Source organism: Carcharhinus amblyrhynchos, chromosome 26, assembly GCF_965287045.1.
Source record: "Carcharhinus amblyrhynchos chromosome 26, sCarAmb.v2.hapA, whole genome shotgun sequence".
NCBI classification, from domain to species: Eukaryota; Metazoa; Chordata; class Chondrichthyes; order Carcharhiniformes; family Carcharhinidae; genus Carcharhinus; species Carcharhinus amblyrhynchos.
The window spans coordinates 17,910,723-17,929,742 of NC_137349.1; the positions used below are offsets into that span (position 1 = coordinate 17,910,723).

A 19,020-nucleotide genomic window follows, 5' to 3' on the forward strand; every position below is an offset into this window, starting at 1 on the left:
GGAGGGAGGGTGGTATAAGTAATGTTTACCTTTGTTGAAATAGTTGTGAAAGATTCCATTGCACTATCGGAAGAGCAACAGCTTGGCCTCGTTCAATTGACATCACCAAAAACTACCAAACCAGTCATTAGTGTTTATGGAACCTTTCTATATGCAAACTGATTACTTGCTTGCTTACATGAGACAACAAATTGGAGATAGGCAAGAGTTTTGAAGCCCAAGATGTCTGTGCAAGGATTTCAACAGAAATGAATTTAGATCCAACTTAAAAAATGTTTATTATTAATGTAATAATTAGGTTGTAGACAAAGTGAATTGTACACAAGAATGATTTTTAAAAACTTTTATTTGTAACAAAGTAGATTTGTGAAACACAACTTTTTTTTTTGAGCTTGTACTTCAACTATCATACTTAACCCACATTTGTTTGCCAGTGATTTTTTTTTAAATGGTATCATCCCTACTTGTAACATGCACACATTGACATCACTCAAGGATTTGAAGCAGTTTTAAATTCAGGAATTTTTACAAATCCATGAATAAGATTCAAGCTGTATTATAAAAATAATAGAATGGAATAAAATTGAGGCTCGGGCTGATAATACATATGTATCATTCAAGCTTCAAATCAGAACCCCTGAATGGTATAATTGCTAGGTTAATTCCCTCCCACCAATTTATTATTCTATATATTACCTCAGACCAGTTTAATCAATAGTATCAGACATGGCCTTGAAAAGAAGCCACTCTTACACACTTAATGCCATTAATGCAACCTATGTGCAAATATTCAAAATGACTGTTTGCTCAGTTACACTCCAGGTTGAATTTCCAGTGCCAAGAGAGAAGATCCATAACTAACTTTTAATTTCATACCCAAAACATCCCAATGTTCACTGACCAATTGGTTTTCTTCCCCATCTGCCTGCTGCAAAGGGCAATTAGATTACAATGCATCACATGAAATTTGTGTATGTCGAAAAGTTGTAGACAAATAATGATATAAAAAAAATACACTGTGGTTCTAAAGTTGCCATGCCGTCTACCAGGACTGCACTGTAGTGCTACTTATGGCCAACAAATGGCGCTGCTAGAAACAGTTATTTCTATAAGCTCATGGTTCTACAGTGGTTTGTAAAGTGCATATTAATTTGGAGCAACTAAACTTCACGACGATGCAGTTCATTTTAAAAATGCTACCTGGCTATAGAAATTAATGGAGTTACTACATTTCTCCATTAAACTCAAAATAGACCACAGAACATACATAAAATCTTGGACTGAATCAAAATCATGGTTATAGGCCAGGATTTGAGAGAGCTGTAAAACAACCAGTAAATCAAAACAGATATCCCTACTGTAGTGTCTTTTGGATAATGAAAGCAAGAAGTTTGTCAATGTCCTGTAGATTTGACTACAAGGTTTTGATATCAAAATGAAGTTGGAGAGTTTTTTTTGGGAATCAATACTATAAAAGGGCTTCACATTCAGGATATAGCCTCAATCATATCGTCACTTTATCCCTTTTGGGAATGTTTGGATACTTAAATGTGTTTCAGTTTGTAACAAAAGCTTATTTGTAAGATTTTTAATTTCCTTCTGAAAGCTTTCAAATACAAAACCTTTATGATGTCAGTATACTGAGATTGTGAACTTCTACATTGATGCAATCATACACAATATTACAACGCACACTTCCACTGCAGTCTTGCTGAACTGTAGACATCTTGACAAAGTGCGCTCTCAAATCTTATGAAGTGAGAATACATTTAGGATAAGTTTACTGATCATATTATACATTCATCATACAGTATCTAAGATTCTAAAATACTCCTTTTGAATTTACATGATATATTTGCTTGTGAATGCAAACAGGCAGTTTCCAAAATAAAATTACCGATACATTCATACAGTCTAAATAAGCAAAAATTATCTGAAGTAATGCCACGGCTTGTTACTGGTTGATGAAAGGGCCACATCAAAGTTGCTGTTCAACAAGCCTTTAAGTTTCAGTGCATCACCATGGTGGCTAACTGCAGGGATGAAGTTCTTATTCCAGTTTTCCAATTACACAAAGGTCAACTTGGTAGCTGATTTGACTACATTAAAAAGTTTGTGTAAATTTTTAAACAATTCACACAGCAATGACACTTTAAAAATCAGCATCAACTAGGTACCCCCAGCTTCAAAATTAGGTTAAACTTTTGAAGTTTTTCATAGCAACCTGTTGGCCAAGCTACTTAGCTGTTTTGATAGCATCACACAAAACAGCTTTCTTCAGAACTTTAGCTCCCTACTTATATGGCTGAAAATATAATAGCCCAATAGATCAGTGACTATAAGCAATTGAAATGTCACTGTCTGAAATTGTAGAAAAGGTACCATATAAAAAGCTGAATGGATGCTGTCCTTGTGTCATGCGGGACTGCACATTTGACTGTTGATTTGGAATACAACTGACTTTGCTCCCTCAGTTTGTGATGGGTCTCCTGTCTTCTAAGAGTTGTCTCAACTAATTAAAAGATTAGAAGACTGTTTAACAATGGTGGAGAAACTGCTACATCCACTCATCATTTTTATCATCATACCGTTTTCCAATCGCATTATTTTAATTTTTTCTGTGCAGTATTACTTGAACTTCTTCAGGACAATTTATTGCTGCAATGTAAATTGCTTCCTAAACTACACACAGAAGTATTTTAACAATTTCTTAGGTTCAAGCTAATGTTAAAATGAAACCTAAAAAACGTTCAGTCACAGCACTAATGTGTACTCTGTCTGGCAGATCAATCGTAAAGTTAACCTTAAAAGGTGATCAAATCCAAGAATAAAAAGCAAGCTAGTGTATTAGCTCTTTCACAGTACTGGCAATTAGCCAGCATTTTGCAAGTCCCTGAATTCTACTTCTCTAAATACTTCTGCAACTGAAAAGCAAAAGTGGTCGAGAGGATTACAGATTGAGAGAATTATTTTGGGGGGAGCGGCGGGGTGGGGAGGGAAGAAAGAGAAGGGAGGAAAGAGATCTTGTACAGTGGAAGCAATTCATCTTCTCATCTGGTTTATAACAATGGGAAAACCCAAAATTTATACACAGGCTTAGGCACCAAACTGGTTTTCCTGATTTCTGCAAGATAAAAGTAAATACTGCTAAATCTTATTTACAAGGCAAGGACTGAATTTCAAATGGCCACAACTACCAGTTTTACACCTAGATGGGTGACCAATTAGCACCTTTGCGATTTCTAGCCTTGTACGTGCAACATTTTTAAAAATAAAAAATGTAATTACAATGTCATTACTTACAAAAGGAGCTTTCTACGCCTGGTTTCATTAAAATCAAATGGTGCCTTGTAGAGCAACATGTACACAAGGGTTGCACACTTGAGAGCACCAAGGAAATTGAACAAAAACAAAATCAACATGCAAATTATTCCACTGTCATTCTAAATACAATGCAATAGGGAGCATCCTTGAGATTATAGTGTCACCACAATCACACTAGCACTAAAAGAGGTTAGACATTTAGCAAACATTTTAAAATATTTTACTGCATTATTTTTCACAGTTGATAAGACACAGAATGGAAAGTAAACATAGACCATCTTCCTTGCATGACTCATTGGGTACAAATGTTGTGTGTTGGCTTGCTGTTAAGATGGAGCCAGGTCAGTAGTTCAATTCCATGGTTGGTTTAATAGGTACACCTCCTGGTAGAGGATTGGAGCAAATAGGTTCAATGTGGAGTTAGCACTAGTACAAAATCTTGCACTTTTGTGTTGAAATTCATATCTTTTTCAAGTGTGAATATATATATTTATATATGTATTTTTGAAATAAATGCTGCCTTAGCAATAATTTGAAACCAATGCCATATCCAAGTTAAACTTTGCACAACAATTTGCACAAAACATAACAATTTGTTACATTCTTCTACAATTGCAGACCTTTACAAATTACCTCAGGCTTAAAAGGTGGGTGTGGGAAGGAGAGAAATGAAGCCAGTGAAGTAAATTATTACAAGATCTGTGTATCAAAGTGGCGCCCAGGGGAACAGCAGTACAGGGTTTCTAGGAGAAAGCTTGAAATAAGTTAGCACAAGGGGCTGTTGAGTAGGGGAAAAACAGAATTTTCATTTTAAACTGTTTTACTTTATTCATTTTCCTAAACTTGTGTGTTACATCTGCCCCTGCACTTTAGACTCTTTTGATTTTGCATCTTTTATGCTGCCATCCTTCCTAATCAGAGGGCATCTTCTACTCCAAATTGCCTCCTTTATGTCCTCAAGTCCAGAGATATGCAACTATTTGGATTCTGTTCCAGTTCTGACTGATCATGCAGACAAGAGGAGACTGCAGCTCTGATAATTCAACAGCATCTTCACTGAAATTCAAAGTGCCCCACTCTGCAGTTGGTAGCGTAATAGGATTGAGGTTGAATGTTGAGTGGGAGACCTATATTTATTTTGTACTCCAGTTATTGAGTGATAGCTCATTAAACTGAATACAAAAATTACCTTTAACTTGGAAAAGCATGCAGATTTTGCAGTGATACCTTACTGTGAATATTTGTGTTTTAACTATAAATATACCACTGATTACAATATTACAAAATGCTGTTAATAAAGGTGACTTTCCTAGAAATTGGACCCACATATCGCTGGCAAAACATGTAATTATAGTAATAGCCTGAATTAATTTCCTACTGAAATGTTTGGGTACACCACTTACAAACGTTAACAACTGGTTAGCTGAAAATGGATTGTACATATTGCAGCTTTCTAGTTACAATTTAGTGCTGATGAACATGCTCATGTTTATTGTCTCATTCACTTCATTAAACATTACAAGTTAACACGCTTCCCTTTTTAAAATCTTAATATTCTTCCTTGTATCACAAGCTGCTGGTTCAATCCAAGGTTTTTACAGAATAACGTGTTATATACTTATTTGAAGTTCTCCTCTTATGCAGTCTTGGCCTTGACCACCACCAAGGTCCTTCTTCATTGTAATAATGCTTTGGTTGTTTAAACTGAAACTTCAAGGCTTAAATACTCAGCTTTGCTACAGCCCTGGTTACATAAGTGCTTTTCACACATCAGTAAGCAAAATATTTGCTTAGAGAATTGGCACCACAATATCAATACTCCCACATTCTGCAACAATACAGAGCTGGGGGTGGGGAGGAAAGAAAAGAAGAAAAGCTCTTTTTTTTTACATTGCCAGCCAATAACATTTAAAAATAAAGCACAATATTCAAAACCTGTGCCTAGCAGTAGGCACATTACTCTTCATTTCAAATATACAGTAGCATACAACCAGTTTGTATTTGACAGATTAGCCAAGGTCTTTTCTGAGGGTTCACTGAGCTCAACTACGTATAAAAGATAATCTCCGGAACCTGTCCATCTTCTACTGATGTTCCGTTATTATTTCCAGCAGCATAACAGAAAGTGAAGACTGTTTTTGTGCCTGTTGTCGGAGATTCATGGATGACTTTACGAAGTCCTTTTGTTCCATAGTGAGAGTCTGGCCCCTAGATAAATGCATCAAGAATCATAGTCAAAAGCATCTTCTGGAATCGAGTAAACCAAAATAAATTTGCACTGAAAACTGTAGTGCTGTAAAAAGGCAATCCGTCATCTGTAATTCAGTTCTGAAAATTACTCAACAGAAATTAATTCTGCAAATAGTAAAATGCTAGTCAAACAAGCAGACACAGCAGGCTATACATGTTATTCTGGATGAACGAGAGTATATTGAACTCGTACTCAATTAAATTACCCTGTCCACTGGAGAAAATTTGGTTAAATTTATTTACTCTAACTAATAGGCTTACAATGAAGTTACTGTAAACATCTCAAGTCGCCACACGCCAGCACCTATTGTGCTACACTAAGGGAGGATTGAGCATGGCCAATGCACCAAACCAGCAGTCTTCCTGACTATGGGAGGAAACTGGAGCACCCAGAGGAAACCCATGCATATAAGGGGAGAACGTGCAGACTCATCACAGACAGCACTACAAGCCAGGAATCAAACCCGAGTCCCTGGTGCTGCGAGGTAGCAGTGCTAACCACTGTGCCACTGACTCTCCATGAAATTCATGAATTGATAGTGACATAACTACGAATTTTGTAACTTATTATCCACCATTAATTCCCAGGATTTAACAATGTTTACAAAAGTTTGGTGACTTACCTTCAATGTAGCACATGCAGTATAGTTAACATTGGGTAAAATTTCCACTGGCTCCTTGAACATAACCCTGAAAGTGTTGGAAGATCCATCACAGCTAAAACCAGTGTCATTCTGTCCCAAAATGGTGTTACTGTCAGTATGAATAATCTAAAAAAACCATATGCAACAAGTAAACCTTTGCAACTGCCATCAGTAAAAAGCATTTGTGACTTTACAAATCAATTTGAACAAAGCTGTTACTATGAAGACAGGCTAAACATACAATTTTCATCCTTTGTAGTCATATGCTAATTAACCTAAAAACAGCACAAGCACAGAGCATTAATTGTAAATGAGAAACAAATAACAGTTTGGGCAACCAGCAATTCACATCAGAAACCAAAAACCCAGTTGTTCTCTTCGAAAAAATACAGAAAGATGAAACACAAACAAAAATGGTACGTATGTGTGCATCCAGCATCTTAAAATGGATGCACTGTATATGCAGACGTTCTCTCTGTTGAAGAATCCTTGCTCTCTTTTATCAGCAAAAACTGCTTTGAAGTAATTTAAGCCTAATTTTATATCAGTGCTTCCATCTCATTATATGTTCTTTTTGTCTGGCGTCTGCAGCTGATGACTTGTTACCACTCCACATTAGAACCACATGCTTTTAACAGCTTCAAATAGGCTCTAATGCCCAGTATAAGTTTAAATATCAAAGCAAAACAATTTGATATTGAGATCACAAGGGAAACTTTTTAAAAAAATTAAAATGTTGCTGCTGAGTAGTGAAAGATTAGCACGAGTACAAACATAAATCTTAGTAAAAGTAAGATGTGCCTCCATGTAACACTTCAGCAACCCACCAAACTTACTGTCTCTCCCAGGCCCACAAATTTTATCACAAGAGGAATAAGCTGCGACATTGTGGGAACTTGATCACTTCCAAATTCTCCATAGTCATCCAACCATCCTGACTAGTATATTTGCTGCTTCTGGAAATCCCTACTTGACCTAGTGGTGAGTATAATCACTAGAAGGGCTGCAGTGGTTCAAGGAGAGAGAATCCATCGCCACCTATTCAAAAAAGCTAGGGATGGGCTATAATTATAGCTTTGCCGTGCCTGCATTCCATGATAATTCAAAAGAAACACTTGGTACAGCCCTAAAACTTCCAAGACTGTCTTTTGGATATAGTTTAATGACCTGATAGAAATCTGTAATTTTACTTTAATTTTAAAGAAAATTAATTTAAAACAACAAAACAGCAAGCTTTCCTATTGTATAACAAAAGGTTTTAGGTTCTTCAAAAAGATTGCCATTAGTTGCCATTTCTCATTTAATTCCATTTACTCTAGCGCTTAAATTCTTTCACACCTTTTACTGTTTTCTGATTTCATTGGGAATAAGTTGTGTTCGTTGCTGATTTGTCACAAATTTATGTTGGTACATTAGCAGGTACCGCTAGCATTGACAATAATTGCACAGTATCATGTTAGTGTCAGAAGCGGCTCACTTTGTGACACACACACCTCAAGAATCAGAAAGCTGTGGGTTCAGGTTCAACTTCAAATCATTTAACCCAGCCAAATTCTCAGTGCATTGCTGAGGCCACTGATGCCATCCTGTGGATGAAGTGTTAACCTGAAGTCTTGACTGCCCTCAGGTGGGCGTAAAAGGTTCCACCAAATTACTCTGAAGAGCAACACCCTAGACAATACTCATTCCCCAATCAACATTACATGTTCAATGTCATATTCATGTCAGAGACCCTTCTACAAACAAAGTGACATCAACATAATGATTACACTTGAACATCACTGACTGCAAAATGCTTTAGGATATACCCAGGCCATGAACACTACATAAATCAAAGTATTTCTTTTTACCTGTATATTTACTTGATAGTCTGTGGGCCCATGTATTGATCCGTACAAACCAAACCCAACCACAAATATCCTCCTATTCACAGTAAACCTGTGGAATTAAAATATACATTTTAATATATAGTTCAAATATACACTCCTCTGCCAATCAAAACTGACCTATCAATTATCAAGCAGAACTATTGCCCACTCCACACTTTACATGTTACTTTAAGTGCAATTATTATTATCTGTTCCACATATGATTTGATACTTTATTTTGTACCTTAATGCCAGTGATCTAATTGCAGCATGCAGTATATATTCTAGCAATCTGGCTGTACTACCTTTGTCCTGACGCTGCTTTCAGCTTAAGCTAACTTTTCAACTGCTCAGTTTCTTTACTAATGGAGGGTGGCTAAAGGATTAGAAAAAAACTGTTACTGTATCTGTGGAAAGACAATTGGTGGATGTAACCTATATCCACCAATGAGATTGCAGATCTATCCACACTTCAAAAGCGAAGAGACTTCTAACACACAAGTGAATGTTTAACTTGGTTAATAAGAGATAATCATTCTCCAAATTCAGTGTTTGCTTTGTATTATAACTGCTCATGTATGACCTGTGGGGTTTCTCCAAGGTGACTGATGATCTACAAAGAACAGAAGTTTGGATTGCCTGGTTTTACAACACCAGATTAAAGTCCAACAGGTTTATTCGGCAGCAAAAGCCACAAACTTTTGGAGCGCTCGCTGCTCATTCGTCAGGCAAGTGGAATTTCAGTTCACAAACAGGGCATATAAAGACAAACTCAATTTACAAAATAACGGTTGGAATGCAAGTCTTCAAGGTACAGAAAGTGAGTGGAGAGAGGGTTAAGCACAGGTTAAAGAGATGTGTATTGTCTCCAGCCAGGACAGTTAATGAGAATTTGCAAGCCCAGGCAAGTTGTGGCAGGGGTTACATGATAGTGTGACATGAACCCAAGATCCTGGGTGAGGCCGTCCTCACGTGTGCGGAGCTTGGCTATCAGTCTCTGCTCAGCCACTCTCTGCTACAGTGTGTCGTGAAGGCTGCTTTGGAGAACGCTTACCCAATGATCAGAGTCTGAATGCCCATGACCACTGAAGAGTTACCCAACAGGAAGAGAACACACTTTGCCTGGTGATTGTCGAGCGCTGTTCGTTCATCCGTTGTCGCAGCATATGCATGGTCTCCCCAATGTACTATGCCTTGGGACATCCTTTCCTGCAGTGTATCAAGTAAACAACGTTGGCCAAGTTGCAAGTGTATGTACCGTGTACCTGGTGGATGGCGTTCTCACGCAAGTTGATGGCATCCATGTCATGATCCGGCATGTCTTGCAGAGGTTGCTGTGGTGTTGTGGTCACTGTTCTCCTGAAGGCTGGATAGTTTGCTGCAGATAATAGTCTGTTTGAGGTTGTGCAGTGTCAAGAAGTGGGGGTGTGGGGATAACCTTGGCAAACTACCCAGCCTTCAGGAGAACAGTGACCACGACAGCATACAACCCTACCACAGCAAGACGTGCCAGATCACACGGATGCCATCATCTCACACGAGAACACCATCCAACAGGTACATGGCACATACACTTGCAACTTGGCCAACATTGTCTACCTGATACGCTGTGGGAAAGGGTGTCCTGAGGCATGGTACATTGGGGAGACCATGCAAACGCTACGACAATGGATGAATGAACAAATGAACACCACTCGACAATCACCAGGCAAAGGGTGTTTTCTTCCTGTTGGGGAACACTTCAGTGGTCACGGGCATTTGGCTTCTGATCTTCGGGTAAGCGTTCTCTAAGGCTGTCTTCACGACACATGACAGCGCAGAGTCTGAGAGCCAAGTTCCGTACACAAGGACGGCCTCAACTGGAATCTTGGGTTCATGTCATGCTATCTGTGACCCCCAAGACTTGCCTGGGCTTGCAAAATTTCTAACTGTCCTGGCTGGAGACAATACACATCTCTAACCTGTTCTTAACCCTCTCTCCACTTATTATCTGTACCTTTAAGACTTGCATTCCAACCATTATTTTGTAAATTGAGTTTGTCTCTTTACATGCCCTGTTTGTGAACTGAAATCCCACTCACCTGATGAAGGAGAAACGAGCACTCCAAAAGCTGGTGGCTTTTGCTACCAACTAAGCCTACTGGACTTTAACCCGGTGTTGAGAGACTTCTTATTGTGTTTACCCCAGTCAAATGCCGGCATCTCCACATCTTGCCTAATTTTAACAGGATAGTGATTTGCAAATAGAATTTATACATCAGAATCAAACAGCACAGAAGATGACCATTCTGCCCAGAATGTCTCTGAAATAGCACCTAATTAGTAATTTCCCCATAACTCTGCAACTTTCCGCTTTAAGTATAACGAAATTCTCTTTTGACAGTTATAAAATCAAGATTCCTTTGCTCTTCCAGGTATCTTCACGGAGGAGGACGTGAATAATTTGCTGGGTGTTAGAGATGGAAAGGTGGTAGGACTGGAGGGTCTCAATGACATTACTGTTACTAGAGAGGCGGTGCTCGACAGACTGGAGGGGCTGATTGTGGACAAGTCCCCAGGACCGGATGGAACGCATCCGAGGGTTCTGAAAGAAATGGCGGAGGTGATAGTGGATGCCTTGGTGGTTATTTTCCAGACGTCGCTGGATTCCGGGGAAGTGCCGGAAGATTGGAAAACGGCTAATGTTACGCCGTTGTTTAAGAAGGGTGCCAGGCAAAAGGCAGGGAATTATAGGCCGGTTAGTTTAACATCTGTTGTAGGTAAAATGTTAGAATCCGTCATCAAGGAGGAAATAGCGAGGCATCTTGAGGGGTATTGCTTGATAGAGCAGACGCAGCACGGTTTCGTTAAAGGGAAGTCGTGTCTGACAAATTTACTGGAGTTCTATGAGGATGTGTTTAGGGCGGTGGATAGAGGAGAGCCAGTGGATGTGGTCTGTCTTGATTTTCAGAAGGCGTTTGACAAGGTACTTCACAAGAGGTTATTGCAGAAGGTCAGGGGACATGGAGTTGGGGGTAGGGTGCTAGCGTGGATAGATGATTGGTTGTCAAATAGGAGGCAGAGAGTGGGGGTCAATGGGTGCTATTCGGATTGGCGGTTGGTGACTAGTGGAGTGCCCCAGGGGTCGGTGCTGGGGCCTCAGCTATTTACCATTTATATAGATGATCTGGCGGAGGGAACCGAGTGTGTGGTGTCGAAATTTGCTGATGACACCAAGATTGGTGGAACGGCAAATTGCACGGAGGGAGTGGAGAGTCTACAGAAGGATCTAGATAGGCTGGGCGAATGGGCCAGGAACTGGCAAATGGAATTTAATGTTGGCAAGTGCGAGGTGGTCCACTTTGGTAGGAATAATAGTAGGAAGGATTATTACTTACATGGAGAAAAACTGCAGCAGGCGACGGTGCAGAGGGACCTCGGGGTCCTTGTGCATGAGTCGCAAAAACCCAGCTTGCAGGTGCAGCAGGTGGTCAGGAAGGCGAATGGGATGCTGGCCTTCATAGCGAGGGGGATTGAATATAAAAGTAGGGAGGTCTTGCTGCAGCTGTATAGGGCATTGGTGAGGCCGCAGCTGGAGTACTGTGTGCAGTTTTGGGCGCTGTACTTATGCAAGGATATTTTGGCCTTGGAGGGAGTGCAGAGGAGGTTTACTAGGCTGATGCCGGAGTTGAGGGGGTTGAGCTATGAGGAGAGGCTGAATAAACTAGGCTTGTACTCGTTAGAGTTTAGAAGAATGAGGGGAGATCTCATTGAGACGTATAAGATGATGAATGGGATGGATAGGATAGAGGTGGAGAGACTCTTCCCGCTCAGAAAGGACAGTAGGACTAGGGGGCACAGCCTCAAGATAAAGGGAGGGCGGTTTAGAACGGAGTTGAGGAGGAACTTCTTCACTCAAAGGGTGGTGAATCTCTGGAATTCTCTGCCCGTTGAAGTGGTGGAGGCTACCTCGCTAAATATTTTTAAGACGCGGGTTGATGGGTTTTTGACAAGAGAGGGGATTAAGGGTTATGGGGAGAGGGCGGGAATGTGGAACTGAGCCACGACAGATCAGCCATGATCTTATTGAACGGCGGGGCAGGCTCGAAGGGCTAGATGGCCTACTCCTGCTCCTATTTCTTATGTTCTATTGCGTCTAGACTACAACAACTCACTACATAGAAAAGTAAATCCCCTAGAATGATTGCCTATTATTTAATTACTGACCAGCTGAAAGTATTGAATTCCCAAACTTAGTTACAAATTCAACTTTCACATGTATGTCATTAAGAACTGTCTTCTGAAAGTAATGTTTTTTGCTCAAATTGACTCAGATTTTATTTACCCCTTTGCTGAAAATAACCACAGCTACTGATAGATACGGTTCTAGGGCACTAGTACCCCTTCACTGGAATCGAGACACCATAAGTAGTTCATTCAAACTTAGTGTTTTTGGGGAAGTTGTGGCATGAAAGATGCAACTTATAGCAAATCTTATGGTGAGGATCACAGGGTAGCGATCTGGACCAGTAATCCTGGATGATTAACAGGTTCAGTGCGAACAAAGTCAATTCTGTGCATCAACCACTTCTCAATTTAAATGGCTAACTCACACATTTGAAGGAAGAGCAAACACACAGGGTGGGGGCATCCTGGTCCTTAATTCACAGCATCAAATCACACATTCCAGTTACCACTGAACCCATAAAAGATGTGCACATCTGTAGAGAAAATTTTTACCTTATTCGGTCACTTGTACCACTGTAGCCCCAGCGGCTTTCCACCTGTTGGAAACGATTGATGCTACACTCTTTGCCCCTCAGGCAACAGCGGGGTCTGTCTATAAATTCTACTCGAGGCTTCGGATTGACTGTAAAATGTAGGAAGAGACTAACAACTTCTCGGTCTGTTAGAATTCCTGACTGTGCAGGTCCTGTGGGGGGGGGGGTGGAAACATTTTATACTTGATACTGTTCAATAGATTTTAGACATCAGTCATCAGCAGAACTAATTTTCTATTTGGTATCGGCCAGACAGATGAAGAAACTAACTTTAGCCATGAAAGTATTGGAAGACTGACAATTAATTTCAGTATCCCTTATGCTGAGGGATAGGAAAAGAGCCTGATTGATATCCAGTGACTCCCTATGAAAATCCGCAAGTGGAAACGATGCGCCATCAGGATCAGGTCTCACAGTAATATTCTTCACAGCCGAGTAGCTAGTTTGTATTTTCAGTCTATACTCATAACAAATGGGTACTTTGGCAGAATATCAAAGGACGCTGACACTTTTGGAAGAACACACTAGCATTAGCCTGCATCATCTAAGGTAGGAGACAAAGTTGGGGTAGTGAGGAATGAATTGGTACTGTATCGAGAGGGGAAAATTTAGAAATGATAACTGCATTTTACCAAACCCATTTTGAACAATGCACTGCACATTGTCATTAACTAAATTGTGGCCTACTTTCTGGTTTATTTGCACCCATAATAAAGCTTTCCTTTTATCCTTCCGCCCATATTAATAAAACAAGTTTCTCTACTCTCTTCAGGTCTGTCCAGCTAACGGCGGCATTGACCTAAAAAAAATTCACCATATGAATTGCATCCTTTTAGGATACTTCACTGAACAAGAAAATTAAATTATATGGAGATAATTAAGTATAGGGAGGAACCTAGACAATAGGTTGTTTCTCCTCTGAAACCACCTGAACTCATGCAAATTATTTTTAAGCTGCATAGAACACTCTGATGTTCTGTAACTGGTTGACAAGAGACAAGCTGCTTTTGTGAATGGTACGTGACAAAAATCACCTAACTGAGGCATCACACAATCAAAGAATGAGAATAGGATGGGAAAGTGAAGCTGAGGTAGATCAACCCTTAAATGGTAGAAGAACAGGTTCAAAGTCAGGAACAACTTCCTCCCACTTCTTAGCTGCTCTTCTTTATAAGTCATTGCTTTGGTGGTGCCACGTTTCACGAAGACTTAAGAGCCAGATTTGTGCTATGGGGGTAGGATAGTTTGAATCAGGAAATTTCCCATCTAGGCAGAATTGCCTTGATTTAAAAGGGCCCTGTTAGACCTAATTTTCACCCTGGGAACATGATCAAATTGGGCCCCTTGACCCCATATGCAGATCCTAGGTGGCCACAGAGTGCTGAGGCAGGCTGATTAGAAGGCCTACCTCGATGCTTTTGGAAACTGTCAGACCCCCTGGCCCCATCCTTCATATCCATACTCTCTCACCCCCATATCATCACCCTGTATCTACTGCGGGGAAATTTAAAAAAAAAAATCAATACAACTCGCCTTGACGATGAAAAAACATCCATTCCTGAAATCCACTGAAAGCTTTCAAATCTCAAGTGTTCAATCTCTTACAAAAATAAATTCCTATTTAAACTCCACAAAGGCACTTAATCCTTCAAAAGCTTCTTTAAATTGTCAATCAAACCATAAACTCACAACACTACTCCCCTTTCCTTTAATAATTTTAGCTTTTGAAACTCAGTCAAGCATTCACAATTAGACATTAATCCTTGTGAAATGTCAAAGAACCTGTTGAAACTATACCAAGTGATTTTTTTTGTTAACCAATCTATACAGGTGGCTTGTCAAAGCCATCCAGCAGTCATTTTTAAAAACTCTTACTGGTAGCTTAAGACTTCCTACATAACACATCATTCCAAGCTGTATATTGCCAATAAGCGCATAAAGTATGTTAACACCCATTCAATAATTATCTGAAAGTACCCATTTTGTTTTCCACTATTATTCATTGTTTAATGGAACATGACCTCACAATTCCCCCATTATTGAATTAAAACGTACCAATAAGTTTTATGTTTGTTCTCAAGCCATATTTATTTCATCCAAAAATGCATCATATAAAAGCTCTTCAAATTATTCATTTAAAACATGTCATATTCATAGTCACCTGCTGCAAATTCCTCGATGGTCATGAGTGGAAATCGGATGAGTGACAATGCCTTTCCCAAAACTTTACGTTTGTTTTCAGGAGTGAGTTGGAGCTGCTGTCGTTGGCATTCTGCTTCTGCCCAGCGCACCACAGCATTAAATAACCGAATTTCCCGAATCCCAAGAGTATCTCGTTCTAGTACTGCCATTAGTGTATCTGCAACAGAGACAAACATTAAAGCCAGCAATTTGGAGGTTCCAGACAATAAATATTTCTTAGTAATAAATACACCAATTCAAAAACTAGCATCCACAAAACCTCAGTTAATGCCTGGATGCCAAAACATCAAGTTGCTGTACTGCAAGTCAAATACCCAGAAACCAGCGTCCAAGACCAGAAGTTTAATTTATGAGAAGAACATCAAGATTAGATAACTCTAAGTGCGAAATGCAGAGTTATAGCACCATGACAGATCTGTGAAAATCCACGTGGGCGACTGCCATCTTGTCTAGCCATTCAAAATAAACCCAGAGCAAAACCGAACCTGCAGTAGAAGACTAGCAGATTGTGCATGATTTGGAAAATCCACAAGCAATGTATGTAGAAATCCAAAGCACAAACTTAAAAGTTTTACATAGACATCCTGTCACCAGCACTTTGTCTCAGCACTGAAAAATCAACCTATTGCACCAAATAAAATTGATACCAGCTGCAGCTAAAATGTGCTAGCTGTTAAATATTAAATTCAAATGCAGGGGAAAAGAAAGGCAGCACCTTTGCATTCATATCTGTTTGTTTTACAAGTGGCCCTTGGATTGATGTAATACCAATCATGCTACCTCCGTGTCAGCTGTGTTAAAACAAACCATTTGCTACCGAATCATATTAAAAGGTACTGCCTCTTCTTCAAAAAATTGGTCAGCAGCAAATGGAGAGTTCTACTTTCAGACTAAACTCAAAAGTGTGGCTATTCCCTGTTGCTCAGAGAAGCAGGTGACCAGAGTACTTAAATATTTCTATTACTAGTGACAACTTCCCACTTAGAAAGGATAGCAGGACTAGAGGGCACAGCCTCAAGATGGAGGGTGGGGGGGACAGTTTAGATCAGAGTTGAGGAGGAACTTCTTCAAAGGGTGGTGAATCTCTGGAATTCTCTGCCCGTTGAAGTGGTGGAGGCTACCTCACTGAATATATTTAAGTCACGGGTAGATAATTCTCCTGTTTATCAGAAACCTAAGGGTTCTGGGGAGAAAGCGGGAAAGTGGAACTGATCCACTTCAGATCAGCCACCATCTTATTGAATGGCAGGGCAGGCTCGAGGGACTAGATGGCCTACTTCTGCTCCTATTTCTTATGCTCTTATGACAACTGGTGGTTCCAGACGAGCTGATATCTATCTAGTAGAATCATCCACTTAAAAGCTTATATTTTTCACAAAGTTACATGAAAGGGATAAACTAATTGTGGAATTGTTAGGTAAGATCCCAAAGATAACCAACTAAATGGGGGGGGCGGGGGGGTGTGTGTGTGTGTGTGTGTAATGCAATTAAATGCCCAAGACAAAGAAAAATCAAAACAATAAATGCACAATTATTAATAATTTGGGTTTTTCCTCATCTGTTGAATTCCCCCTTTTTTTGATTTGTTTGTATCTTATGAAAATTGCATGTTTGAAACAAATTTTAACCATTCATTGCTATCAGAAATGGCATAAAATTCTACTAAAAGCAATTTAAGAGGATTTGGCAAACTGACAAGAATGTGGACACATGATATTGATGTACAAGTAATTAAAGGAATCGTTTAAAGGAACATCACATTATTAAGAACTAATCTCAAAAAGCAATTATGCATTGAGTGCTATCTAACTTAAATTTTATATTCAAAACATGGTTAAATAGTATTATAAACGATTGGATGTTTAATTTTATTTTAAATTAAAACCATAGGCAAGATGATTTGGATGATGCATTAGGCTATTTCATTTCTGTAGAAGGGTCATATAGACTCTAAACAATAATTCTCTTTCTCCACAGATGCTGCCAGCATTTTTTGTTTTTATTTCATTTTGGTTTTGCTCCTGTGATAATGGGAACACCACTGCTATATGATAAACAGATGTGGTATTTAAAGTCCAATCATATCCTTGTTGAAGGACGATACACAGAGGAATTTGTAAACTAGTTGAAGATGCTGGTGAGGGGAAAAGAAGGGCTCTGGATCGCACCAGACACTTCATGCACAGTTCAGAAAAAGTAGTACTTGCCTACATGTTGTGACGCACTGTGAAGTTCATTATCAGTATGTGGTTTCATTCTGCGTTATGCAGATCGATCGATGGAACTTGATGAGAATTAATGTTCAAAGTAAGGAAGATATACATTATAAACCATTTATATGGTTTGGTGATTAACCTTTTGAATTAGACAAACAAAAAAAGACTAAATATGGGAACCCAATAGGGTCCGCAATGTTACCTCAGTTACTCTCTAGTCAGAAGCTTTATGGTCAATTATAAAGTCTAGCAATAAATTAAGTATGTTTATTTAAGTAGTTTATAGAGAAGAAAAAATAAAACAGATTACTTAAACTTGCTAGAATAAATACAAAAATACATTAAAAGGGGTATACCAGGAATTCACTCATGGAAGTAAAATGTGTACAAAGGAAGAGAAAGGACACCTTGGATAGAGTTATTGTCTCCTGTGTTCCTCAGGGTCTAGGTGGCAGCAACTGTAGCCTTGGTGACTATTATTTACAGGGTTCAAAAGATGGTGGAAAGTTTCAAACGCTATGACAAGTAATTAAAAATGTCTATGAGCTTGTTGAATCATAAGTGAGGGATCACCCTCAAAAAAGGAGTTGCAAGGTATCCCAAGTGTGAGTAGGATTAAGATTTGGTTTAATTGCATATGCTTTCACTTTTCTTTTAAATGGATTTTGGATTTGTATTGAGGCTAGAAACAATAAAAATGCTTGGAGATGCTGACAAAACTGCATAAACATCATTCTCAAGGCCTAAGTTGTCACCTCAGTCTCTTGACTTGTTAAGCTGCAATATTCTAAATTTGGAGTCTTAACTTTTGAATCAGAGTCTTTCAAATGTAATCATCATCTTTTGGAAATAAATGTTTCAATCAAATCAAGACTGATGTTTAAAAACATAAGTGGCACAAACTCTCATATTAAAAATTTTAAATTAGTAGAGTTAGCAAACAGAAAATCCAAAACGTAATATCAACTTTTCCCATTCCTTATCACATCCCAGCAATGTGAACCATTAGGTGTAAAAAAACTCAAGATTTTTGTTAAAAAGACATGAAAATCTATCATTTTCCTTTCAATTGGATGAATATACTTACCTAAATCAATATCTGTAAAACCTTCTGCATTGATTGCATCTGAAGTATTTTTATCAATATTTTCCAAGCATAAACTGGCAAGCTGTGGTTCATCAAAGAGTCTTGCCTGAGGAACAAATGGGAGCATTAGTCTTGCACAATTCATAGTCAAGCGTGCATTTTCCTCCTGCAAATAAACAGTTTCAAAGATGATAAAACATTTTCTAGGCATCAAAATTTGCTCTTCTCAAGGGTTGGAACGTGTACGAAAATGTAAAGCCATGCTTTTGGGAGAATAATAAAATTGCAATTCGACTGACGAATATTCTTAAATATTTTAATTGCATATGTTTTCAAGTGCTGTGCAAATAGTCATGTTGTGAAAAAAGCTTATTGCTCTCATTATGTAGGGCGTTCTAAGATACACCTATTTTCTTCGTTAATAAGCTTTCCCTTTTAATTTCTAATGCTTGTGACGCTTGTGGTTTAAGCTGGATGAAAATAAATATCAAGCGGTAAACAGAAACGTATCAACAAATTAATGGTCTCTAATACTCAACTGGAGTTTAGTATAAGAAAGTGCTCAAGAAAACAAAGGCTATTAAATCAGTTAAAAAGACAATCACAGAATTGTGGAAGCAATGAAAAAGCCTGTTCTGTTATGTGATGAGTCAGAACAATCAAACAGTC

General features: G+C 38.9%; 1 protein-coding gene across 3 annotated transcripts in view; it reads right to left on the reverse strand.

Moving 5' to 3' along the window:
- Positions 1-328: 328 nt before the first annotated feature.
- The window catches only part of LOC145358801 (BTB/POZ domain-containing protein 2-like), a 37,847-nt gene continuing 19,155 nt past the window's right edge, over positions 329-19,020 (reverse strand). For all 3 annotated transcript variants that reach the window (XM_080213104.1, XM_080213105.1, XM_080213106.1), the window contains 6 exons: positions 18,352-18,457; positions 15,008-15,205; positions 12,806-12,998; positions 8,069-8,156; positions 6,198-6,344; positions 329-5,532 (listed from right to left, as the gene is read on the reverse strand). In XM_080213104.1, the coding sequence (XP_080069230.1) occupies positions 5,371-5,532; positions 6,198-6,344; positions 8,069-8,156; positions 12,806-12,998; positions 15,008-15,205; positions 18,352-18,457 (894 nt within the window). In that variant the 3' untranslated portion in view covers positions 329-5,370. The remainder of the gene's footprint in view (positions 5,533-6,197; positions 6,345-8,068; positions 8,157-12,805; positions 12,999-15,007; positions 15,206-18,351; positions 18,458-19,020) is intronic.